General features: G+C 43.4%; 1 protein-coding gene across 1 annotated transcript in view; it reads left to right on the forward strand.

Annotated features, from left to right (window-relative positions):
• Positions 1 to 25,716, forward strand: part of PGBD5 (piggyBac transposable element derived 5) — a 68,325-nt gene that overhangs the window by 20,348 nt on the left and 22,261 nt on the right. The window contains exons 3-4 of the mRNA XM_074144240.1: positions 9,937 to 10,364; positions 20,354 to 20,488. Of these exons, the coding sequence (XP_074000341.1) occupies positions 9,937 to 10,364; positions 20,354 to 20,488 (563 nt within the window). The remainder of the gene's footprint in view (positions 1 to 9,936; positions 10,365 to 20,353; positions 20,489 to 25,716) is intronic.

Raw genomic sequence — 25,716 nt, forward strand, 5'->3', positions numbered from 1 at the left:
GGAGATGTACTTTGGCTCCAAAATTACAAAGCATCTCTCCTGAAGGAGAGAAGCTCCTTCCTGAAAACACATGATGCTCTTCTTTGCAAACCTAGTTTTGTTGCCTAGATCCTGCCTGCCTGTGCCCTGGCAGCTGCGCGGCACGGTGCGGGCCATGGGGGCAGCTGGCTGCTGAGCAGTTATGTTGGCTGCACGCAGTAACTGGGCAGAGGTTGCAGGAGCAGAGCTGTGTTGCTTTGGGACTGCTATTTCTAGATCCTGCTCTGACTTCCCTGCGCTGTTCAGCTCCAAGTTGTGCTTTTGGCTCACTCTTTGCAGATACAACTCCCCGAAAGCCTTCCCTGGGAGTACAGTGGTTTATAAACACGTCTGCGTCACCCTGGAGTTAACACAGGTGGTACAAGTAGTAAATCCACCTTTTTGCACAAATGACTGCATTTTTTTAATTATTTTTTTTTACACGTTGTAGTTGAAGATATGCTCTGGCTTCTTAAAAATGAGAAGTTGTGGGGTTTTAAGAGTTATTTGGAAGCCTAAGCAGTTGGAGTATTGTGGAGAGTGTCATGTATCCTATATGTGGTAAGAGGATTAGGGATGGTGATGTGCATGGTATATAGAAGTCATTTATTGAACTTTCCACCCACGTGGCTATTTTTGAGTTCAGATGTTCAGACAGCCTGTGGCAGTGGTCACTTCTAAGGGCAGGCAGAACAAGGATGGAAAAAGGCAGTCTAACAAAAGGGGCAGGAGTAAACGGGCAAAAAGAAAACAGCACAGGAAGTGATACTGTGCGTGCGTAAAGAAGCCCTGGCCCTAGCAGAGATTGCAAATACGTGACCTCCTCTTGTATCTTCTTAGCTATCCTAAGAAAATATTTAGACTTTCTTTTGCCTCTAAGCCTAATGCACCAGCAAGGAACATGTGGTTTGTAACTGTTTGTCCCAAGGTTTTTGAGGGTGTTGGAGAGGAACATGGAGAATATAAAGTGGGACAATTGCAAGTTTAAAAGCAGCTGTTTAAATGCAGGTGCATTATGATCCTCTCTGTAGAGATGGTGCAGCCTTTAAATGAGGGTGTCTGCGACTGAAGTGTTGATTTATTTATTATGATGATCTCTAAAGTGACTAGAGTTCCTCCTTGTCTTACTGGGCAGTTTGTGAAGCTCACCTAGAAATGCACGTGCGTGCTTTCCTACAGACAGCAGTAACATCCGAAGGAGGATGGTACAGCCCAGAGGAAGCTGGTTTGGAAAAATAGCCTGAATATCATTCTCATAGAGTTCCTGGCACCAACTTCCTAGGGCAGATTCTGGGTTTTGGGCCCTTCTAGTTTGGCTGCAGCAAGAGTGCCCCACTCATCACCCTCTCCCAAGTGGGTGCAGCAATAGGTGCTTAGTCCTGTGCATGGGAAGTAGCATTGAACACTTTGGGGACTATGTGCTTGCCCTAACAACTGTTCTCTGTCTTCTCCAGGAAGAGGCTGTAGCTGCCAGGAAGCAATTGCAGAGACTGGTACTGTAGCTGCCTTAGCTCATGTGGGATGGAGATGAATCATTAGGAGGTCCTGTACTGAAACAAATGTTCTTATCATAGAATCTTGTATGAAAAGGTTGTCTCTAATGCTTTACTGAACTGTCTGGATTTCCAGTTGATAAATTCTTTCTTTCTTTTTTTTTTTTTTTTTTAAAATAATCAATTTTTGAACAAAGCAGAAAAACATTTCCTCATAAGACTTGCTCAAAACCAAGAGATTCATTTTTCAGTGGCATGTGTGTGTGCTGCATGTAAATGCAGGAGTTGACAAGAAGGCTTTCAGCATCTCATTAGTTGGGTCACTTGCTTATTGACTTTTATTTACAAAAGATAAATTAAATGTCCTGATAATTTGCCTGGAAAACATACTAGGCTATTCTTCTTTCTTCAGACACAAAATCCCTCCCTTTGGAGGCAGGGTCCTGACATCAAATATTGCTAATGCTTATACAGGTGGATTTTTATTTTAAATTGCCAGAAAGGAACAAGTTGCATGCAGGTAATGGTATTTGTGAACAGTGTGCAGTAGAACAGACCAGGAGCCCGGGAGAGAAAGATGTGAAGATGGAGTACATCTCCAAGAGTTGCCCGTGCAGGGGGGCTCCCACCATGGGATCATCCCAAAGCAGCCTTCTGGGATTTAGTTACGAAGGTCACCCTGCTGATAAGGGAAGGTGTGCTGACATAAAACTATTGGTGCTGCTTTGTAGAGTTATTTCAGAAATGTGCACAGCTGTGCCCACAGCCAGATGTGTAACTGCTCTGTGATCTACCAAAAGCTGTATTACAGATGATGAATGGAGTCAGCATGTTCATGGTTGTCTCTAACCTGCTAGATATGCTCAGTGTCAGCTGGGCTGTCAGGAGCAGCCAATCTGCTCTGATGGTAGAGTGCAGTAAAACGTTAATATAAAGTGCAATGGACTATTGCCATGGAAGAAGCTGTAGCAGGAATTCTCCTGATGAGGGGGACAAGCGTGTTCAGTCCCACAGCCAAATGAATAACGTGCAAAGGATTGTGTAAGCTGACACGATATGCTACTGTTTCAGCATTGACTCTGCTGCTTTGAGGTGTTTGGCTTTTTAAAATTATTTTAAACATAAGACCATGTACCAGTGTTTAGGAGGTTCTGTTGGGTGTGGATAATGGTGATTGGTAGGTTGCAAGATTTCACCACAGAAATGAAGTAAGTGTATAATTAAAGGTGTGAAAAGTACTAGCTTTTTATTCTTTCTACTTCACTTGTCACAGCTTGAAGGCTTTGTAGCTTTAAACATGATGGTAAACACAAATAAATACTCTCTTAATTGTTTTTTGACCGTGGCTTAAATCTACAACAAGCCACACTTCCATGGAAGACTGCCATACCATCTCTCAGATGTTCTCATTCTCAGACCAATGCTGTTGGTGGCACAGCACACATTTGGTCAATGGGAAAGCTTTAAGACTCACCTGCTTGGTCCCCTGAAAATGCCCAGAAATTTAACTGTTTTCATACAGTGTCTTATCACACATGGTAACCTGCTGAGTGACAGCCAAAATTCTTTACCGTTGGCATCCCAGTCTTGTTCTTGGTGCTCCACTGAAGTTCTTCACCTTGTCCAGGCTGAACAGCCAGCTAGAGCACAGCAGCATGGGGCAGGAAGAGTGGGCAGGGTGCCTTGGTTATATCACCCTGGGCCTTGGGAGGCCATCGTCACATCGAGTGGGAAGGCCATCTTATATTGGGTAGGAACAGGTACGTTACTTGTCCCCTGGCCTGTGTCAGGTTGACATGCTAGACTTGACTCTCAAGGCTTTTGCTATAATGCTGAAGAAAGTGAGATGAGAATCTGGGTCCAGTACCTAGCAGGGAAGCAAGCTGAATTGCAGGAAGTGCCTTAGTTTGCTAAATTTTTACCATATAGTTTAAATTTTACTGTTTGGTTTACTAAATAAGTTCTTTATTTAACTTGTGCTGTCTGGTGCAGAGGCTAAGGACTCCTTTGACCAGTGACAGCATGAAGCAGCTGTGTGCTGGTTTTCAGTCCTTTTTCATTTGTCCTAGGATCACTTTTCGACCCAGTTCTTAATTCTCTCTATGGATAGAAGTCAGAGCGCAATGTGTGGATCGCTTTATTGCTGATGTTGCGAGGAAAACAATTCTTTGTAATGCTGTGCAGGGAAGGGAAAAGTGCCCTTTCACAGAAGCTGTTTGGAACAATTTTTGTGACTACGGCTATTACGTGCAGACGTGGAGGCATAGTCGGAGGCTTGCTTATAGAGGTTGGAAAAGTGCAGTGAAATCACTCTTTGCTAATTTGCTTGGAATAAAATTAACTGAAAGCAAATGTACAGCAAAAGTGTGTGCTACTAAGTGCGCAGGCAAGGGTGCAAAGTAAGTTTCTGGGGGAAGGTGACGTAGTAAAAACTTACCCAAAAGCATGAGCTGCTGAGGGAGCTCTTATGGTCTAATAGAACCATCTTTGGAAGGACCACATCCAGTTTCATGTTTCTCATGTAAGAAAGCTGATGTAGTGACTGTTTGGGAGTTGTGCGTAGTGGTTTTTTTTTATTGTAACTGTTTAGGTTGGCTCTGAGCTCCAAGCAACTCTACAGTATGGATCATGTTTTGATCATTTATGTAGAATTCTTGTGCCAGGCAGCCCTAAAGGCAAGTAAGATTCATCTACCAAAATAGAAAATACAAACATCTACTTGCCCTGAACTATTGGTCAGAACCACAGCTAGTATAAATTAGGATGACTCCTTTGACTTGACAATAGACTTGTCACTGAGGCTTTGGTTGCTTTTTTTTTTAATGAAGGTGAACAAAATACATGCTGCATAATATCCTAGATTAAAGACCTGGATACTTGCTGTCCAGTTCCTACAGGAGAGCGGTATCTGAAATAAACTGGAATAAAATGCAGAAGAGAACTGTTAGATGCATGTACTTCAAGCTGTCTTGACAGGCTTGTCATAAGGCCGTCAAACTGGCTATGGTTTGAGAATGGTCTGACATATATTCCTTCCAGGCCATTAAGAACAGAGCTGATACGAAAACTGATTTTCTGGCAGGCCAGATAAGCTCCAGTGCTTCCAAAGCTTGCATGAGGGAACTTAGTGTGAAATCAAAATTCTGAAAAATCTCACTTGGGAAATATTAAAAAATTGGTCTTGATTTTGTTGCTATTTTTTCAGCTCTTTGTATTGGTCTCTACTCATTGAGAAAGACAAAAAATTGTTTAAACTGTCTGTCATGTTTTATCAATTGACACTTTCTATAAAAACATCATGATTTTTTTGATGAATGTGTATTTTCTGACAGAAATCTTCCATCAGCAATTTTTTATGTTCTTTAAATAAGACCCAAAAATCATGTTGTGTTCTTTTGGAAAGGTGACTTCTCAGGAATATAAAACAGTCTTTAATTGCTTGGACTTGGGAAGAAGGAATTAATTTGCTTCTTAAACCCTGGTCTTTGAAAGCTATGCCATATGTCAGAGGAGAAAATACTTCCCAATTGCCAAAAAGTAACAGGTTCTGGATAGATTTTTCTTGGGTATCTATCTGTACATAACACACCTAAATGTGCTGCTCTCATGCATGACTATGAATTGTTAGATTTTTGTGCAAAGAGGAAAATAAAATTACTTCTATATTCTTAAACCAATGCTTCTACTACTCCTGTGACTGATTCAGGACTATTCAGGTTCTGCCCAGTTGCTAGTGAAGTTAAATTAATTTCAAAGTCAACGCTGGATTAGCTCTGTACAAGGTTTTTTTCCGGACCATGCAATTTGGATTGGCATACATATGGTGATACCTGGGCCTCTCAAGGTACTGGGATACTTTGTCATGAACCTCTGTTATACTTTGAATGAGAGCACTTAGTCTTTTGCGCAGTGGAGCAAAAGGAGAATTTTCTTCCACTGCATTTTCTTCTTACACATTTGATTTATCCTACCCAAAATGACAATGCTTTTGACCTCCTTAAGATTTGTATATTATGTTGTAAGCACCAATAGATTGTGGTAGGTTTTGGAACTTTCTATCTTTTATTCTGAGTCTATGAACTCTGAACTACAAAAAAACAGGGTGGTTATCAGAATGGGAAAAATGGAAAAGGATAAATTAACCTATTAAAAATGTCCTCAAATTATATAGTCCTGCAAACCAATTAAGTAAGGAAAAAGCAGTTAATCCACTTGGAGTTGTTATTTTTTTCCTAATGTGCTGCTCAGTAAGGAAGACTAGAAGCTGGTGGGATTGGAGCAGGGGGAAAAAATATGACTGGTAGGGGCCCATCTGAGAGAGAAGACCAGAGACTGTAGGAGGATGCTCAGGGAGTACCTGAAGGATGGTCACACAGAAGTTTCACATGGACATTTTCTTAAATCTTTCTGGGTTTTCTGCAATGTGTATGTTTGCTGAGAAGCTGGGCATGCAGCCTGCTGTCTCGCCAGGCCTTGGACCCAGCAAGGCTGCTGCAGTTTGCCCTGAGCTGAGTTGAGCCAAAACGGGCTCTGCAGAGTGTGCAGTCCAAGGGCGAAGTGCCAGCCTCTGCTCCACAATCCTATCTCCAGTATGAAACACAAATGGCTTTCCCTGCTTAGCTGCTTCATTTATTTTGAGTCTATTCTTACAATTTAAATAGTTATGGCTCTGGGGGAGACATTGCTTCTGAGTGCGGAACAGAAAATGGAATGAACCTGGTCAAAATAGGTTTTAGTAGCAGTAATGACTTGCAAGGTAGTTGCTGCCGATTGCACATGCAAGTTTTTGCTGGTGGACAGGGTAAGAAGGAAGAAGGAGAGTTTGTGTGTGCACATTGTATCATAACAGAGGAAGTTTATGTTATTTTACACATTCTGCAAAGTCACTTAAGCAAGACCAAAATGCTAGCACTGGCATGGGTGCTGCCTGGCCAGAGGTTACTCAGTAGAGCTCTGTCGCACCCTGGGTGTCCACAGACCATGGGGTCTAGCTGCATGTTGGAAACACCAAGAGTGCTTTTGTGCTCTGACTCTATAACTTACACTGGAATGCCTGATTGGTTTATAAAGCAAAAAAACCCTACATAGATAAATATATTCTCCACGCACACGCTTTAGGGCAGAGGAGAGAGAAAAATCCAAAATTTACAGTTATAACTGTATATTCTTTCTGAGAATGGAAGACTAGGCAAAGTCACTATTTTATTTGACTAAGTAAAGCTTTGAAAGGTAAATGGTGCATGTATGGAACTGAACTCTTTTCATACCAGTGTTTTCTGGGTAAATGCCATTTAAGTCAATGTAAAAATCCTTAAAATGTGCGAATTCACTACTTAAGTTTCTTACGCAGCTGGCTCTATATATGGGATATGTTGTGTACTTAGATACAAAGTCATATTTAAATAATTTATTTTAGACTAGTCATTAACTATACAAAACCCAATTCATGTTAAAAATTCAGTTCTCTTCCTACAGAAATTCAATGTCACTCTTGTTTTATTGCATATCAGTAAATAATGAATCAATTGTGCTCGCTTTGCCAATAAAGGCTGTTTTTTAAGACAATGAGTTTATACAAGGGCTTTCAGAATTATATTTAGTTAACAATTAGGTTGATGTTTGAGTCAGAAAGTGATTCAGCTCTCTTTTTTAGAGCTGCGTGGGTTCTGCATGGTGAGTGGGCTACAAATCTTGCACATTTATTTGAAGAAGGAGAGCAGATAGGAGATTCTGTGTGGCTGGAGCAGGACTGCTGGGTAAGAAGGGTTTGTCCTATCCAGTATACCTGGCAGTTTCCCATAATCCCTTTTCAAGGTAAACTGGTGCAGCTACTGGAAACTTAATTACATACAAAAGTACCTTTTTGTGCTTCTGATTGCACTTGACTTCCTAAAGGTGGAGTACACCCTATTGTCCATGTCTATCTGTCTCAAGACTGACATATTTCACTTGGTAAGACTTAATGCTTTATGCTGCATTTTGGTTGCTGTAGGCAAGATTTAAAATGTTACCCCCACTCCCAAGTTCTGCTTCTAAAGGCAAGACTTTAAAAACTGCCTCTATGTTCTACCTGGAAGGCTGCCTGGGCACTGGACTTGTATTCGATAGCTGCTCAAGACTTCCTGTATAAGTAGGAATACACTCTGTGCAATGCATTGGTATCAGAAAGCCGTATCTACTGTAGGATGTCAAAACTTGATTAAGCTGTGTGGAAGGAGGAAGTGATGTACTGTAAGTCATTCATACAGAATCAGTTGTAGAGCATTTTATGTCAGCTACAACAGTCTAGTAGGTGCTAGTGAAATATAAATCTCCTGCTCAGAAGAAGCGAACTCTTTGTTAAGAGGCTTTATTACCGCAATAGCAGTTAAAGTTAAGTAAATATATCTATCTGGCCCCATAGTTTTCACTTGTTAATGAAAACCTTTTACCATTTAAGCTGACATTTTCTGCTCTGTCTTTACCAGAACGTGGTTTGTGTGGGGCTCTTTACTCTGGTCTTGCTATATAGAGGAATGTGCTTTCAACTGAACTGTTTCACTTCCAGGTTCTCAATCTCACAAATTAAAATTGGAAACTAATGTTTAAATATAAGTTTCTTTCCCCACTGCACTTGGAAAAAAAATTCCACTTTAGTTTGTTTTTGGGGATTTTTTTTCGACTTGAAGGTCCACTGTTTCAATGTCTTGGTGCTATTTTTGCTGTCCTTCTAATAGGTTGAGTTTACCAGAGTGCACCCAAGCATTAAGGCTTAAGAGCAAGTCCAACCACAGTATTTGTGTAGTTCCTTGTAGTAAAGTTTCATACAAAATTTCTGCAAACTATAGTTGTTGCTGTAATTTAGGATGCGAGCTGAGATATAGGGGTAGTGGACAATGCAACCTGACCAATAAATTAGTGGATCTTTGCAGAGCCAGATTGCAGAATAGCAAATCTCATGCTCTCATTTGACTGGGAGAACTGATGCTGAGATCCAAGCAGCCATGTAGTGCAAGGAAGACTCACTCTTGTTAGGCAGAACTTCGAATGAGAAGCTGGTTGCCTCCTGCTTTTGGTCAGGAAGAGTGTTTTTCACCCAGTCCCAAGGCTGTTAAACTAAGGCACAGTATTTATTGGATCCAGCTCTTAGTTTAGGGCTACAATCACGACACTGTCTTTCACACAGGGATGTAGAACTGCTCTTAAGCACTGCCCTGTCCATTGGGTTTATCCATGGTGCCCCTCTCAGGTGTATTGATTTTCACTGCTTCTGTAGGAGAATAGAGAATGTCCCTGTCTCCATAGCCCTTACCTGGTGACTAAAGCACTGCCACGGGGTGGGAGCATGAAAAGCACTACTTTTAAAATGGAGCTTGATTAGCTTATGGAAGGGATTAGAGGAGAGAGGGTTGTAAGGAGTTGTGTCTGCGTCCCTGGTATTGCGAGCTCGACGTTCCTAATTCAGCTTAATGTAATCTGGTGTCTGACTGGATAACCTTGTTACACTGATACAGTGCTGACAACCCTTACAGTCTCCCTTTCCCCTCTCCTCCCCCCTCTTCTTCTTATGGAATAGTTGAAACTGGCAGAGAAGGTGCAAGATCAGTGAAAAGCTAGAGTAATGACAGCACAGGGCCACAAGTTTTATTACATTATGGGAAGAAGATGACCAGCCTATGCACTGTAATGCTAAAAATATTCCCTGTGACGTGGGACAGTGACACTAGCCACATGGTGTCTTTGACTTGTTCTGATGATGTGGTCTCACGGCAATGTCAGAGTGCAGGGTAAGGCTCCGATGTAGTGGCAGGGACACACAACTCAAAAGTGCGTAGACATGGTCTGCCTGGCTGTGTGCGTGGAGTGGAAGCAGATTTGAAAGTCACAGGGTTAATGACAATGAACTGGGCAGGAACTGGAGGTGCAAAATAAAAGGTGGGCTCAGGTTCTAGTGCCCAGGAATCATGTCAGCTGGGATGGGGGCAGCACTCTCTCTCTGGAGGGCTCAAACACCTTCCTTCTGGGCTGTTTTGGGGAAGGCACTGCTTTGACATGCGTATGGACAAATAAAAGGCTCTCCAGAAAAAGGCTGAAACAGCTGCTGAGGGTAAAAGGTACAGATAGTGTATAAGTGGAAAAATGAAACACGTGCTGCCTCACAGACCTGCACGCTACAAACTAATGAGTGTGCAGGGCAGAGGAATAAACTATGCAGAGTGTGTTACATTTGCATCATATAAGAGGAAGTCAGAGAATATAGGGGGGCAGTTTCCTGATGAGATCTGTCAGACTGTGAGTACACTTTCAAAGGAATTAGCTGACATGCCATCACTTTGGCCTTGTTTTCTTGCTTTAGGAAAGTTAATCCTGCTTTAAATTGCTGGTGCTGTACATGCCTTGTGATGATCTGGGGTAAGTTTATCTTCCCTTCTTGCTTTTGTCCTAGGTCCAACACGAAAAATGCCCCTGACTGCCAGTGCAATGGACTTTTTTCAGCTCTTTGTCCCTGACAACGTATTAAAGAATATGGTGGTCCAAACCAACATGTATGCCAAGAAGTACCAGGAGAGGTTTGGTAGTGACGATGCCTGGATTGATGTCACCTTGACGGAAATGAAGGCCTTCTTAGGCTACATGATATCAACCAGCATCCACCACTGTGAGTCTGTTCTCAGCATCTGGAGCAGCGGCTTCTACAGTAACAAGAGCATTGCACTTATCATGACGCAATCACGGTTTGAGAAGATCCTGAAGTACTTCCACATTGTGGCCTTCCGCTCGAGCCAGACAACACATGGCCTCTACAAAATCCAGCCTTTTCTGGACTCTCTGCAGAATGGCTTTGACTCCGCTTTTAGACCTTCACAAGCCCAGGTAAGAGTTAAGCTGTTGGCAGGGAACATCTAACCTACGTGGTCTGGGTTGTCTTGCTCTGACTGAAAGCATAGAGCACAGCTGCCAGAAGAAAGAGCTGGGGCTTCACAGTGTGAAGCCATCCTGCAGTGCCTCTGTGAAGCATGAGAGAAAGCAGCACTGTCCTATCCCAGTGCTCAGCAATGTCTGGCTTATAGCTCTGCGGTGCAGGTACCTGGCATCTTTCAATAGGAATGATGCTCTCCGAGCTGGGGCTGTTTGCTTTAGTGGTCTAAAAAAGCCTGGAGACTTCTCAGTGAGATTGGCACCACTAGGTTTTGCTGTCCTGAGAATGGGAGGTTGCAGGCTACTCCCATGAAGGAGAGTCGAAAGGGCAGAGCTGGAGTGAGAACCCGTAGCTGCTCCTGCTACAGGCTGAGGGCTGGATGCAGGAGTTGAGCTTGCCTAGGAGTGACCGTCCCGGACCTTAGCAATAGGTGCTTGCCGTATGGTCCAGCCACACAGCTACCTCCTCACAACTGAGCCAAGGGAAAATAAGCAGGGGTGCAGTTGCCTTTGCTCGCTGTGATTGTCAGCTGCCCTCAGCAGCACCCCCTTTGCTTTGTGCCAGTCCTGGTTTTTAATGGTAGGTGATACTCCTATGGAAAAACATCGATTTGTGGATTTGTAACCAAAGTGCCAGCAAACTGGAACTATTTTTAGCCTACCAGGAATAAAAGTAAACAGGACTCCAATAAATTTTCACTTGCAGATAAAACTAGGGGTACAGCAGAATGCTGTTCTGTAGAGAGACTGTTCCATAGACTGAGCAGACAATGTAAGGAACTAAATATAGATACTTCTGTAGCTGGTGGTTATCTGACTACAGCTGTACAGCTGAACAACTTTTTTATTTTTTTTTAAAGTGCAAAGAAATGTTTTCTTAATATTCATCATACACTATTTAAACTTTGTTCCAGTATAATTGATCTCCTTTTGGAGCTGCTGCTACTGGTCATATTCAGAAGCCTGGAAAGATAAAGGAGTAAGCATGAAATATATTACTGCTTGAAATAACTTTTCAATCAACTCTCTGTTTTCAGAATATAAATATTTGACCTACACCTTTGGAAAGGGTGTTGTGTCCATCATCCTCTTTTTCTTCCTGTTTCCACTCTGAAGCATCCAAAATTAATGAAGACATAGATGCACCACATCCATTGAAGTGTGCCTAAAATAAATTGGGAGTGATTACAGGCTTTTTCTACTTTACAGACAATATAAAAATCATACCTGTATAAATACAGGACAACACAGCTGCCTAAAAAGCTGTTAGGGTGGAGGAGGGAGGAGTGTTCTCACTAAGCCGTGCCAGCAAGGTGCATTTTCATCAAGACAAAACAGTCGGTGAGAGACACGGTATTGTTGGGACTGAGCTCTCATTAAGATATGAAATCTAATCCTCATGGCCACTGACTTCAATGGGTGGAAGATAAAGGCTTCAGAAATGTGATCACTGTGTCTAATGTAAATGCTCATAATGGTGTGCTGTGGGACATGCTGTGAGTGCAAATCCATTAAAGGATAAAATTTGATTTGCATGTGTATCCCTTCTCCCTTCCCCCATCCCGAGCAAGGTTTGAGAACTGAATTGACAAAATCATAGCGTCCTATTTGCAGAGGCAAAACATCTAAATCTCTACAAGCAAAATGTGTGCCTGTGCTGAGCTTGGTAAGGAGATGCTACTTTAAAAAAAAAAAAAAGTGTGGGGGGAGAAGTAATGACAACCCAGTTCTCTCCCTTCCCCTCTACTTCTCTGCTCCTTCGTCAGTGTTTACGTCAGTGATTTCTATACAGCATGTTTCAGTGGTATTGAGCAGAACAAAAAGCTCGAAAATACAGCTTCAAAAATAACTCTGTGAGAATGAAAAAGGTTTTGAATCTGTTGTTAAAAATACTCTAGTGTAGCACTGGTAGCCTACTGAGGGATGTTCCAGGCCTCCTCCCAAAAGGAGCCTTGTGCCTAACATCCTCCTGGGTGCCATCAGGCAGGGCTGCACACTACCTATCTCAAGAGACGTGGACCCCATCTGCTCAAAATAGCAGGAAAAACCTCTCCCTAGAAATTGTCTTGAGTGCAGATTAGCAGACTTCAGTAAACATCAAGCCCAGAATGTCAGGCCCAGTGAGAAATAATAGAAATAATTAAAAATAATAACCCAGTTGCACAGAAACAAAGGGAAAAGGCAAGAGGAAAGACTAATTCAGATGGGCTTTTGGATGTGCTGCCTCTGAAAGTGTTTTGGGAAGAGGAGCGCAGGTATCTGTAATCAGTGATACCTGGAATCCCAAGTTCAAAATGGATTTGTACACCTGTATCTTAAACATGACGCTTGTGGGGTCTGGGTGGCATGGGATCTGGGTGGCTTGTGCTGGGGCTGTGATTTATGCTAAAGCTTTAGGCTAACATCTTGTAAATGGCATCAAGCAGCAGAATGACTCGGGCTCTTTGCTGTTGAGTATAGCAAGGCTATTCAGACTTGTAGGTAGACTTGTTACTGACTTGCTTGACTTGCTTCCTCTGGCAGTGTGGACTCACAGAACATAGGTTAGGAAGATGCCACGTTTAACTCATCCCTATGGACAGAGCAGACAGTCTGCATCCAGCCAGCAGGGCAACATCTGCTTTCACAGTTTTTTCTTCTATAGATTTTTGGAGAGCTAGAAAAGAGTGTGGGAGTGGTCAACTGATGCTTGAGCAATCTGATACCGTTCTATAATGGCATGACTGGCTGAGTGGATGAGGGAAGAGCAGTGGACGTTGTCTGCCTTGACTTCAGCAAGGTTTTTGACAGAGTGTCCCATAACGTCCTCATAGGTAAGCTTAGGAAATATGGGTTAGATGAATGGACGGTGAGGTGGATTGAGAACTGGCTGAATGGCAGAGCTCAGAGGGTTGTGATTAGCAGCTCAGAGTCCAGTTGGAGGCCTGTAACTAGTGGTGTTCCCCAGGGGTCAGTACTGGGTCTTGTTCAACATATTAGTTAGTGACCTGGATGAGGGGACAGAGTGTACCCTCAGCAAGTTTGCTGATGACACAAAACTGGGAGGAGTGGCAGACACACCAGAAGGCTGTGCTGCCATACAGCAAGACCTGGACAAGCTGGAGACTTGGGCAGAGAAGTTCAACAAGGGCAAGTGTAGGGTCCTGCACCTGGGGAGGAATAATCCCATGCACTGGTACAGGTTAGGGGCTGACCTGCTGGAAAGCAGCTCTGCAGAAAGGGACCTGGGAGTCCTGGTGGCCAGTAAGTTGACCATGAGCCAGTGATGTGCCCTTGTGGCCAAGAATAACAACGGTATCCTGGGGCACGTTAAAAAGAACGTGGCCAGCAGGTTGAGGGAAGTCATCTTCCCCCTCTACTCTGCCCTGGTGAGGCCGCATCTGGAGTACTGTGTCCAGTTCTGGGCTCCCTGTTCAAGAAAGGCAGGGAACTACTGGAGACAGTCCAGCGGAGGGCTGTGAAGATGATCAGGGGACTGGAGCATCTCTCTTATGAGGAAAGGCTGAGAGACCTGGGTCTGTTTAGCCTGGAGAAAACAAGACTGAGAGGGGATCTCATCAATGCTTATAAACATCTAAAGGGCAGGTGTCAAGAGGATGGGCCCAGACTCTTTTCAGCAGTTCCCAGCAATAGGACAAGGGGCAACAGGCACAAACTGGAACACAGGAAATTCCATCTCAATATGAGGAAAAGCTTCTTTACTTTGAGGGTGCCAGAACACTGGAACAGGCTGCCCAGAGAGGTTATGGAGTCTCCTTCTCTGGAGATACTCAAGACCTGCCTGGATGCGTTCCTGTCCAGCCTGCTCTAGGTGAACCTGCTTTAGCAGAGGGGTTGGACTAGATGATCTCTGAAGGTCCCTTCCAACCCCTACTATTCTGTGATTCTTCAAGTGGAATTTTTGTCAGAGAATATTTCGGGTTTTTTTCTCATGTGTAACTCCCTGCCCAAAAATGTGCATGCAAAAATGATACCACAGTTTCTATGAAAGGAAACACAGAGAGAGAGAGAGAGAACTATGCTAATATACCAAAACAAAGAAAACAATCTAGTGAATTATAATTATTTTGCTAAGTATACGGGGCAAACAAAAGGAAATAATTACTTTCCAGCTTATTGAAGTTATTGAAAGCCCGGAATATTATAATTGTGTATCAGCAGTGCTAGCTTCAGTTTCTGAAGTAAAAAAAAAAAAAAGATGTTCTGACTGAGATTGGATAGGAATAACAGGAATATTCTCTGCATCCCATACCTCCCCAACATCTTCTGTATAGATAACTACTGGCTCTACCTGAGCAACAAGAGGTGGAGTTTTCTGTCTGTTCCTGGAATCAGTGTCGTCTCTTTGCTGTTTAGCTTTGTAGCTGTGCTGCTGTCTACAGTACAGTGCTACTGTGGAAGCCTGAAGAGAGGGAGGATGCCCTGCCTGAGCTCAGGAAGGTATACTGCAACAAATTCAAGGGTACTCATCTGCCAAGGATATACACTGAATTCCAGAAACCAGAGGAGCTCAGGAAAATAACATCACTGCTCAAATATCCTTCTGTGCCTACTGAGTATTTATATGCTTGTCAGCGGGATGCGACTAGACAGGATTGCTGTCTCTGGCTGCCCCTGACTGGTGTGGGAGAGGTCAGGAGCACAATGCCGAGCACTCTCCTCTTCCCGCACTCTCCTCTTCCTTCACCCCCCAGAGTACCTTCTCTTTGACATCTTGGAACCAAAGTGTTCTGCATCTGCCCAGTGAAACATCAGCTGGGAACAGCTGGTTTAAGTCCTTACCTCAGACAGGTGTGAACTCCCTGGTAAAAAGAGAGACCTCCAACCTCTAGCTCCAAGGGCATGGTGCTAAAGTTTGGCCAGTTACGAGGGAGCTTGTTTGTGTTCCGCTTTTGGTGGTATCTTAGGGAACAGCTAAGCACTTTCAACAGAGTTCTTCCAAACCAGCTCACAGCATTAGACGACAGCTTTCTCTGAAAACAGAGGGGCAAAACCAGGCTGATAAACTTGTAGCTCTTTTGTGTCCTCATGATTAAATGTTGCTTTGGTATTGGGCATTTCCAAATTATAAGATCTTGCTCAAGTCACACCTCTATCTCAGTTTTCCTGTTTTCAAAATGATTCTTTGTGAGGAAGGGTGCTGATCCCAAACCAGGACTGTTCTGTCTTAGTGCTTCTGTGAGTGTAACACAAAGACATAAGTATTCAGAGAATGTTGGCCAAGTATAAGACATGGAACAAGAGAAAGACAGACCAAGAAGCAATAAGAATATTGAATAGCAAGGTAAATTTCTGATATCCTGTACCTCTTGGCCAGTTGATCCTCTCATGAAGCCAGATTTTAGGGAGAGTTTGACAGCATAAAGTGATGAACTGTTATTATGGCTATTTTTAAATTACCTAATGGTAATGGAGTGCTGTAAGAACTGATTATGTTTTTTCTTTAAAAAGAGTCAATTGAAGACTGAACAAATGGGCAGAGGAGCATGAAATCATGGCTCCATCGGAAGTGGGAGTTAATCTTTGAGTGATGGCAAAGAGTATCACTAAAATGTGGATAGGCCAAACAGACTTTGGAATTGAAGAGAAAGAATCTGTCTGATACAATGCAGAAGATGAGCTATCAGAGAGAAATAAAGAAAAGTAATGCAACCAGTGTGATGGACTAGGAGAACAGCTTTCCACCAGCAATCTGTAGGGCAGGATTGCCTTATGTTGAGGCTAAAAGGAAAACTGTTGAAGGATGGCTGTGGGCTTGGATGAAAACTTGACTGGGTGGGTGGGTTGTTACTCTAAAAGGAATAATATTTTCGAGCTGTTACTCAGAAAGCATGAAAAATGCAGGCACTGCCTGGATCAGGAGACCTTGCAAGGAGGTGGAGGTAAAGACTGACATTCAGATTCACCAGCCAGTGAGATCTGCAGCAGAAGGAGAGGGATGTCTGCAATGACCAAAAAAGGAAATAGCAAGGGGTTATCTGAAGGGGAGGGAGATGCTCTCAAACACAGTGTAATAAAATCAGAACTGACAGATACGCAAGCAGAGATGTCAGATACTAGCAGAGAATTTAGTTTAGACGGGAGGAGCTTTGGAGCAAAGAAGCAGAAGCGCGAGCTACTGTTGCAATTAAGCAATGGCTGAATCTGTGCATACAGGTGCAGTTGCCCAGGGGACTCTGTTTGCAACTGGATTGTACCCACCAAAAATCAGAGACAAGGCAAGCTGAGGCAGTTTCTCTGGGAGGCAGGCTGAAGACACAGCCTGTGTTGGGGATGGTCGTGGAGCTAAAAGAAGATGAACTATCTCAAGCACATGTTGGTTGATTATCTAGGGCAATGGAGTGTAGGAAGTTCACATTCAAAAGAATTAGTGGCTCTGGGCTTTGCCTACAAGCCTATTTGGGCTGTGGCAAGAGCAGGATGGGTGTAACTGTGGAGCTTTGGAGATGACCTAAAATGGAGAAGAAAGGCAGGCATCCCTGACAATGGCTAGCTGTTTTGTGCAGTGAATGAAAGATGTTGTGACATGGAGCAATTGCTAGAGAGGCAAGACCCCAAGGTGGAACTCCAACACTTGGAGTGCATGTACATATTGAGGGGAAAACAAAGAGTGAAAGCTTGGCAAGAAGATCAAGCAAGGATGAGGATGGCTATAAAGAAGAGGAAAACAACCCCACAATGCTGGGGGAGTGCAGCAGCTAGATTAGGAGCTTCTTAGACCTGAACAAAACTGGGGATTTGAGAGAAGAAAATGGGGATGATTTCTATTAAAAAATCCACAGGATAACTTGCATGAAAGGAATTCAGAATAGGAAGATGGGAGGGCTTGGGGAGTGAGTCAAAGATGGTGAAGAGGCGGCAAGGAATACATGTAGGAGTCAATTAAGGCTGAAAGTAGATTTTTATCTAGGAAGATGAGAAGCAGGAAAGAATATGCCACAAGGGCAGTAAGCTCACTCCTGGAAAAGCAAGTATTGCAGCGACAGCAGGAATGGGGAAGGAGAAAACACCACCACTTTTCTTGGGGATTTGGCAAAGAGATGGATTTGAGATTACAGAAGGAGCAAGGAGACTGCGAATGAAGGAGGGTGAAGGAACTATTAGTTTGGCCAGTGACAACAGGGGTAACTTTTGTAACGAGAAAACCATGCCAATGTCCCCAAAAAATTGCCCCCTTTGAAAATGAGATCGGGATCAGCTCTTCCAGCAGCAGGCACAGCCCATACAGTGACTTGCTTGCAGTCCTTTACAGCTGTTAAAGCAGTGCTTGCATATGGAGGGGTGACAACACTTGCCTCCCATCTGGAGGAAGCAAGAATAGCAAGCTCCAGGCTTTTCATTTCAGTTACCCTGCCTGTCCACATTCCCTCTTTGCAGCAGCTGCAAATCTTGCCCTAGTCTGTTTCCATTTTCACTTTTCATTCGCTTTTTCCAGCAGTTCAGTAGGGACTTTGGTGCAGCATTAGTCTTCTTATGAAGAAATGGGAATGACTTAAACATTTGGGATAGGTGAAAGGAGGGAAAGCTCTGGGTCCTAGGGGAAGGCAGGTCTGAGTGTGGGCAGGGAGAAGAGGAAGATGAGGAAAGGTTTTCAATGTCTTGATTCGCTTTCTAAATTTAAGGCTGACAGGCCTCCCTGTGTCTTAGAAGGCAGAGAGTGTGAAGGGTGAGCAGGATGCAGTAGAGCTGCTGTGATGAGAGCTGATGCTGCGGTGCAGAGGAGGGAGCTGAGCTAATGACAGAGGGTAAAAAATTTCACTGAATTTTCACTGAGTTTTTAGAGTTGGAAGGGACCATAAAGATCATCTAGTCCAACTCCCCTGCTGAAGCAGGATTGCCCAGAGCACGTTAGAGCATGTTACTCAGGATTGCATCCAGGCGGGTCTTGAAAATCTCCAAAGAAGGGGACCCCACAACCTCCCTGGGCAGCCTGTTCCAGTGCTCTGTCACCCTCACTGTGAAGAAATGTCCTCAAGTGATGCTTATACAGCCTTTTCTTTCTGCTGCTCTCCATCCTACAGAGGGGAAGATTATAACAGTTGAACCACACCACTCTGGGATCTGGCAGGTAAGAAGGCCTTTTCCAGAAGCTGAGGAATTAATAGTATATCCAACCCGATCCCGAGCAATATGGTCCTCCCCTCTGCATGGAAAATGCAGAAAGGCAAAAGCAAATGAGGGCACATTTAATATTTGCAAAACACTGTGAGAACTCCTTGAGGTGGAAGCGTGAAATGCCCCAGGTGGCCTTTGGAAAAGAAGAGCGGTGTTTTGTGTGGACCTTGAGAGAGGAAAAGGATTTGGCTCCAGCGGAGAAACAGGGCAGCTGCAGCTTTAAGAACAAATAGCTTTGTGTGCAGCTCTCCTTGCTCGCATCTGCATTTTGGTGTATAATTTGAACATTTCACAAGAGTGCTTTCAGATGGTCCTGTGAATGTTTTATGAGCTGTTAAGAAGTTGAGTGCGTATAAATGAAAGTCTGCAGCCGCTGCTGTGTGGGGAGGGCACGGGGTGCCTATTTTGGGCTGACAGAATGATGTTCAACAAACGTCTTGTATTGAGGAGGCCAGCAGCTGCTCATCACTGGTGCTTAACTGCTCACCCACCACATCTCTCCTAGGAGCATCGCTCTCAGGTTTACTGCAGCTTTGTTCTCATTTCCGCCACTGGCTGCCGGCAGATGTGCACAAAAGTAGCACACATGCCCACGTGGAAAGGGTCCATCTGAGGGTGAGCGCCTCTGCCTTGTGGATACATCTGAGCCTGCCTCCTGGGGTGGTGGTCACTGGGAAAGAATGGTCTCCTTTAGATCATAACCGATCTGACTCATTTTACACGTCTTTAAAAGGGTATTCATTTTGGCCTGCCGGGACTGCTTCCCCTGCGTGTACTAGGAGGGGAGCCTGCAGTGACCTGCATCTACTTGAGATGTAGATGTCAGAATTTGGTCAGCATTCATCAGCTGAGACTTTGCAACAGTTTCTGAGCATTTGTACTCTCACTTTCTAGACGGCTCACAGCTGGCGCAGTCAGGGGTGTGTATGTCATACACAGCTACCTGTGTGCTGAAGGGAGGTAGTAGTGCTTTTCTATAGGTAGGTTCTGTAGTGTAAAACCTAATGACTTTGCTACAGAATTAATGGAGAGAAGTGTAACAGAACAGCTATAAGGAACAGGGAACAACTTGCATCATCTGGATGCAGAATGCAGAAATTTCTTCACTTTCACAGATTTTCATTACTTGCTCCAGTTTGCCTTGTCTTTTTCTATTCCTGCCTCCGGTCCTTTATCTTTCTGTCTCCTTTTGTCAAATTTTTCAGCTCCTGAGGCAAGAGAGGCTTCCCTGAAGCTGCTGCCACCAGGAAAAATGTTTTCTGTCTCTTCACCACCTCCTTAAATGGCAGCAGAAAGTATCTTTTCCTCCCTTAACTTCTCTACCTCTCTGCTGTGTGTTTTTCTTTGCTGTAACCAAGGAGTGTACTTTACAACGTATTGTAGGGGATGTTTGGGTGGAAGACGTTCTGCCAAACAAGATGAAGCTCATGATGAAGCTTGGAGAAGGATGCTGCTAACAACCCCCACCCCCCTACCCTGCACCTCATTTTGGAGAGATGTTGAATTGTAGCTGATAGTGAGAGGTAGAGGCTACGTTTCAGATGGATGTTAAACTGTAGCTGACAGTGAGAAGTGAGAGCCATGCCTTGCAATGTTTGCAAACCACGTGTAGCACAACCATCCACAATGGAGTGTGCCTGGCCAGGCTTTGGGTTTTATTGGATGGTAGCATTGAACAAAAGTGGGTTCGCTCCTTTGTATGAGGTGATGTGCACAAGTACAATACAATAATTGTATTTCCTTGGAAGAACTTAAAACACCGTTTTTTTTTCCCGATAATCATGTACTCTTCTGTTTCTTCCCCCCACCTCTTTTCTCGCCAATTGCAGGTACTACATGAGCCCCTGATTGACGAGGATCCTGTTTTCATTGCCACATGCACAGAGAGGGAGCTGCGCAAGAGGAAAAAGAGGAAATTCAGTCTCTGGGTCCGGCAGTGCTCATCCACTGGTTTCATCTGCCAGGTGGGTTTTTCCTCTTCAGGTGTCTTGATTCAATTTCAGCAGGCCCTTAAGTGTATTGTAGGACAAAAGGTAACAGTCACTTCTCTTCGTACAGTCTGAATGCAGCAGGCCTCTTACTCCCACAGATACTAGGTCCAAAGGACAGTGATGACAAGTTCCCGGTGCTGTTTGCTGTATGATTTCACTGAGGGTGCCTGTCTCTGATACTGTCCATCTGGCTGCCAGCCCTAGCTAATTAAATTGAAATGGACTTAAAAAGCCTATCTGTTTGTACATCCTAAGTTTGTCTAAATGTCTAGGTACTGTGACGTCTGTCATTTTTAATGAGTCAGCTTCTCTCTCTAAGTATAACTCTGCATCTGTGATAGCCAGTGGTGTCCAATAGACTAAATCAATATGGTATCAAGATGTCTATTTTTCTGTGAGAAACATATTAGCGGAGTTTCCTATTGCGTATCTTTTCACACCTCTACTTCCCTACCAAAGAAATAAAATCTGATGTGACTTCAAGGTGAGATATGAGCATGACCGGGAGATGGGTTAAAGGGTTTGTTTTTCCTGCTGTAAAGCACTGGGAACAAGTTTTCAGTTTCTCAGTTTCCCCAATTGCTGATGTATTTTGAGAGTGCTTAAAAAATCTGGCCATTTATTTTGATACCCAGAGGTGAGGGGGCAGATTATCTTCCAATATTTCTTTTTCACAAGAGCTTCTGTGAAAATGTGGTGTCCTGCATGTTCCAGAGCAGCGGTCCAGAGGTGCAGGAAGGATGTGCACACTGCCTGCTCAGGCTGAATGCATGTCAAAACTGCAGGGCCTGTGGATTTGCTGTGTTTGAACATTTGCTAACAGTAAAATTTGATCCGTGAATCACTACGACTGTTTGAGTAGCTACGCAAGAAAAGGGACTTGCTGGGAACAGGGGTTTACATTTTCAGCAATGCTATTCACTCTGAGAAGAAAATTGGGAATCATACATCTTCCACCCAGGTTTTAAAGCAGTTTTGTCCGATACGAAATAGATTCATCTTGTGAAGCATCCTTGGAAGTTTCCTCTCTCGAGGCTTTTCGAAAGTCATTTGCTACACAGAGGCAGTGTGCTTAATCTCCAAGGTGAACTCCACCAGTTCCACACGCAGCTTATTACTGATGCGTAACGGGTACAGCAAGCACAAAGTTTGCTGATCTCTCTTGCCGTGCTCCCCCCAGCCAACTGCCACCAAACTAATAAGTCTTCAGACATGCCAGAGGTTTCAGATTCTGAGCTATAATTACATTGCACCTCCCATCCTGTCCATTGAGACAATAAATTAATGGAATGCCAAATGAAACAGAATAGATGCTCAGCACCACCCTAATCCTGCTGTTCCCTTGATGAATTAGGTACTCATGCTTGACTTGCATCCGGATGATGTCCAGAATCATCTTACCAGCTGCCTTTTGCTTTCATTCCATGACTTGGCTGTAATTATCATCATGCTAAAATGATTGGGTGAGAGAGACCTTAGGGAAGGGTGAAATAGAACATACAGGAGCATGAACGTTCATGCCACAATGGAAAAACCTAGTCTAGGGAGGATGGGGATCTTCAACTGCGGTATGTTGAAATGCTACATTCAGTTATGTGTCACAGTTACGAGGGATCTTGCAGAATCTAAAACACTTATTTGGTGGTTGTTTGGTTTATTTACTGTATTAAAATGGGGTGTGTGTGTGTGTTTTGTGTTTAACGTAGGAAGAGAATTGATCTAAACAAGAAAAATATCCAATGTTTTCCCCCTTCATGTGCACACCTTTGCCTCCATCTCTTGTGAAACTGCCATCATGAAGGTCTATCACCTGTCTGCTGTCAGAAAAACCTTACGGCACCCACTTGGAAATACGTAGATATTCTGTAATACTGTCTGGATGAATTCCCTCCCTCATTGTTTCCTCATGGTTACATCAGGGTCATTTTATTCAGGATAAAATATGACTATAAACACTTCATAAATCCGGCTAATTCAGTTTCAAAAGTCTGAATCACATATACCTATAAAAAGGTGAGGCAAAAGAGGGAAATGAGTTACATATGACTGGCTCTCAGGAATGGAAGGAAACTCAAGAGGTCTGTGATGCTCCTGGCCAAAACCAAGGTCCTCTAAACTTGAATGAGGAGTCTGATGTTAAAAAATCTAATTTTGAGTTCATCTCAGTTTTCCCAGTGATCTATTTTTTTTACAATTAAAAAAGTTGATTGGTCTAATTTCCTAACGTAAAACGGGTATCAGTGTTTTAAAGCCATGTGCTGAGCTGCTCTGTGTAGGCAGCTCACTGGGCAGTTGTTAATGTTAGGAGTTTTAGCTCTGTCTGCTTGTTCTCATGAAAAAAACTGAATCAGTTTTTTTAGTATGAGTAAATACTTCTGTTTGATGGCTCATCATTTGCTTTTTTTAAGCAAATGGTGTTTGGTTAAAAATCCAGCCCAATAAGCCATTCATGGAACAGAAGTGGCATAAAAACTAAATATTGTTTGTGGATATAAGGTGCATAGGCATTATATGCATAATATAAATAATGTATACATATTAGACTACTTTTCTGCTTTCTGTAATACAGATAACCTGAATCCACCCTGACAGCTAAGTCTTTGTTTTAAGATGGACTGTTGTGGTTTGGGCCTCAAACCAGGACATGGATGCACAATTTCAGATCATATCTCTGCTTTGGAATTTCTCAAGCAAAGCATCTTGTTGCAGCGAATAGCTGCTTTACTGAGTACCTTTTCATGGTCAACTGGCCAAGTGGGAGCACGCAGGAAGGACAGATCATTCAAACAAAGTAAATATATATCTACAGCAGCTGGGAATATGAGCAAAACCTTTCAGAGGGTTAGAAGGGCTCCAGGAAGGCTGACTTTGGCAAAGTAGGCAGAAAAACTGCCCTGATACTGTTGCTTTTTTTACCCATCCTTGATGCTGGACATCAAGGTGGCAGCAGCTGCTGCTGCAGCAGAGGGCTTGGGGCCTTCTCGTTTCTTTCTTTCTTTCTAATTCAGTGAGAATAGCAAACTCAGCTTGCAGGACCCCAGGTGTCCTCTGCTCCATCTTCTCCCTGCTTTCCTCATTTCCTCCAGTGTATTTCCCTACATATGTGTTACCACCAAGATACTTTTCAAACCAATATTTTAATATCTTGATTGCACTTTAAATGACCATAGGAGCTTAGAAGTGTTTCTTTCTTTCTTAGAGTGTTTGCTGAGTTAAGTCATCCTGCTTAAATCAAAACTCTATTTGTGTCAGTTCTTATTTCTCTCAAAAGTCTGGAACACTTGCTTGTAAAAGATGATCATAAATGTGATTAGTAGGACTCTCTTTCATTTTAGTTATAGCAATAGAGCTCATAAAAAAATGCTGAGAGTTCCCAAATACCTGATCAAGGCTAGATATTTTGTCCTGGTAGGACATGTCATGCTCTCTCTTTCCTTTTCTTGTATGGCTCATAAGGAATGAACATGGTCATGAGTAACTGTTACTAAGTGATGCTTAGTCCTTGCATAGCTCCTCCTGCACAAGAAGGTTTTCTGGTCATTTTGCAGAAGGAGAAGGAAGCAAAGGAAGCTGGTGCCATGCACTGAATCCCATGGCGAGTCAGGCAGGACGAAATATTCCCATAGGTGCCTCGTCCTGGACCACAGGCCCATGGCACAAACATAACCCTAAAGACAGTCCCTGGCCCAAAGAGCCATTAATCAACAAAATTGAAAGCAGTGTGTAGATGGTAGAGAGCACTGCAAAGGGACGGTCAGGCAATATTAATCACTATGATAGGTGGTAATGGAATTAGCCCATCAACCTTATTATTCGCTTAGAAAAATGTCATGGTGGAGAAGAGATGGCTTTATGGATGTGTGTATCCTTTCCTATTCCTTGGGGTTAAATTTGTTCTCTGAGGCTGTTCTGGACAGTCTTCCCTTCCTACAGCCCCTCCCCGCCCCCACCTATATGGGCTCTGCACTTGCTTTTATTCACTGGCTGAAAGTTCTTGCAATAATGCACTTCATTTTCACTAATGTGAAATGTGTCACTAAGTTTTATGAAGTCCTTTAGATCCTTGTACTGGGATTGAATTTGAGTTTCCACCTTCCACTGCTTACCCTGAAGAACAACAGATTAAGGAAAAGGACTGTGCGTCTGCAGCTTGAGTCTTCCCACGTTACTGAACGATCAGTGACTTGCACTGTAGTGGTATTCAAGGAATGCAACCTGGATCAGGGTGTCCCCACCATGAGGGAGTAAGAAATTATTCTCCCTGAGGAGCAGCTTTCAGTGAAGTGAGATGTCTGAGGTTGTTCCACAGATTAGTGGCAGAGCTGGGAATAACCTGAGCTCGCCCCACTCGAACGGCAGTGCCTCATCTGCTGCTTTCCATTGCTTTCCTGCTGCATCATGTCTTTTTTTCTTACAGTATCTCTCAGTTGCAGCAAAAAAAGAAAGCACTGTAAACATCATGCTTTTAAAGTCAATGCCGTAGTTCATTCTTGATTTTAAACAGGGTAAGTCCAGTCAGCTGGAATATTTTATAACCCTGCTGATTTTACAGAGTAAGAACTTCCAGAATTTAGGGAAACTGAGATAATGCCCCAAAGAATTTCTAATTTCACATCACACCACATAGGTGCATTCACTCACTGGGAAAGGGAGGGGTAAATAAGCCTGGAGTGAATTTTGTTTTCAAGGACAGAGTTGCAGGAGAGTTAGCCATCTGTGCATTTGTTTAATAAAGCCGCTCAGAAATATTGGCATTTCAGCCTGTTTAAGTTCTGTTTAGAGATTAGTCTGAGCCCTTGGGTTTCTTTAAACAGTGCCCTGATAATTTCTCTGTTGCTGGAACAGTTGCATCTGGAACGCACAGATGTAGCAGCTGCTTTGAGGAGGTTCTCAAGGTCAGGCTCTGGCTGGGAGGGGATCCCGGGAAATTTGATCGCTTTCATTTGTTAGTCACTGGTGGCTGGAAAATCCTATCTGCTTTCTTCCTCTGGCTCCCACCAGGCTCTGGCTTTTTAATGTATGTGTTTTTGTCAGCATCTGAGAATCTCAAATCTCAATTAAAAGTCTGTTTTCCTCTTGCTCACTGGTATTAAGTGGGAAGGTAGTCTTGCAGGTGTGCGATGGGCCAGCCCCATTCATTTCTGTGGAGTTCACAATCTTACCGTGTTTCTAGATAAATGAGAAAACCAAACATCTGAATG

This window comes from Numenius arquata, chromosome 2, assembly GCF_964106895.1.
Source record: "Numenius arquata chromosome 2, bNumArq3.hap1.1, whole genome shotgun sequence".
Classification (NCBI taxonomy): Eukaryota; Metazoa; Chordata; class Aves; order Charadriiformes; family Scolopacidae; genus Numenius; species Numenius arquata.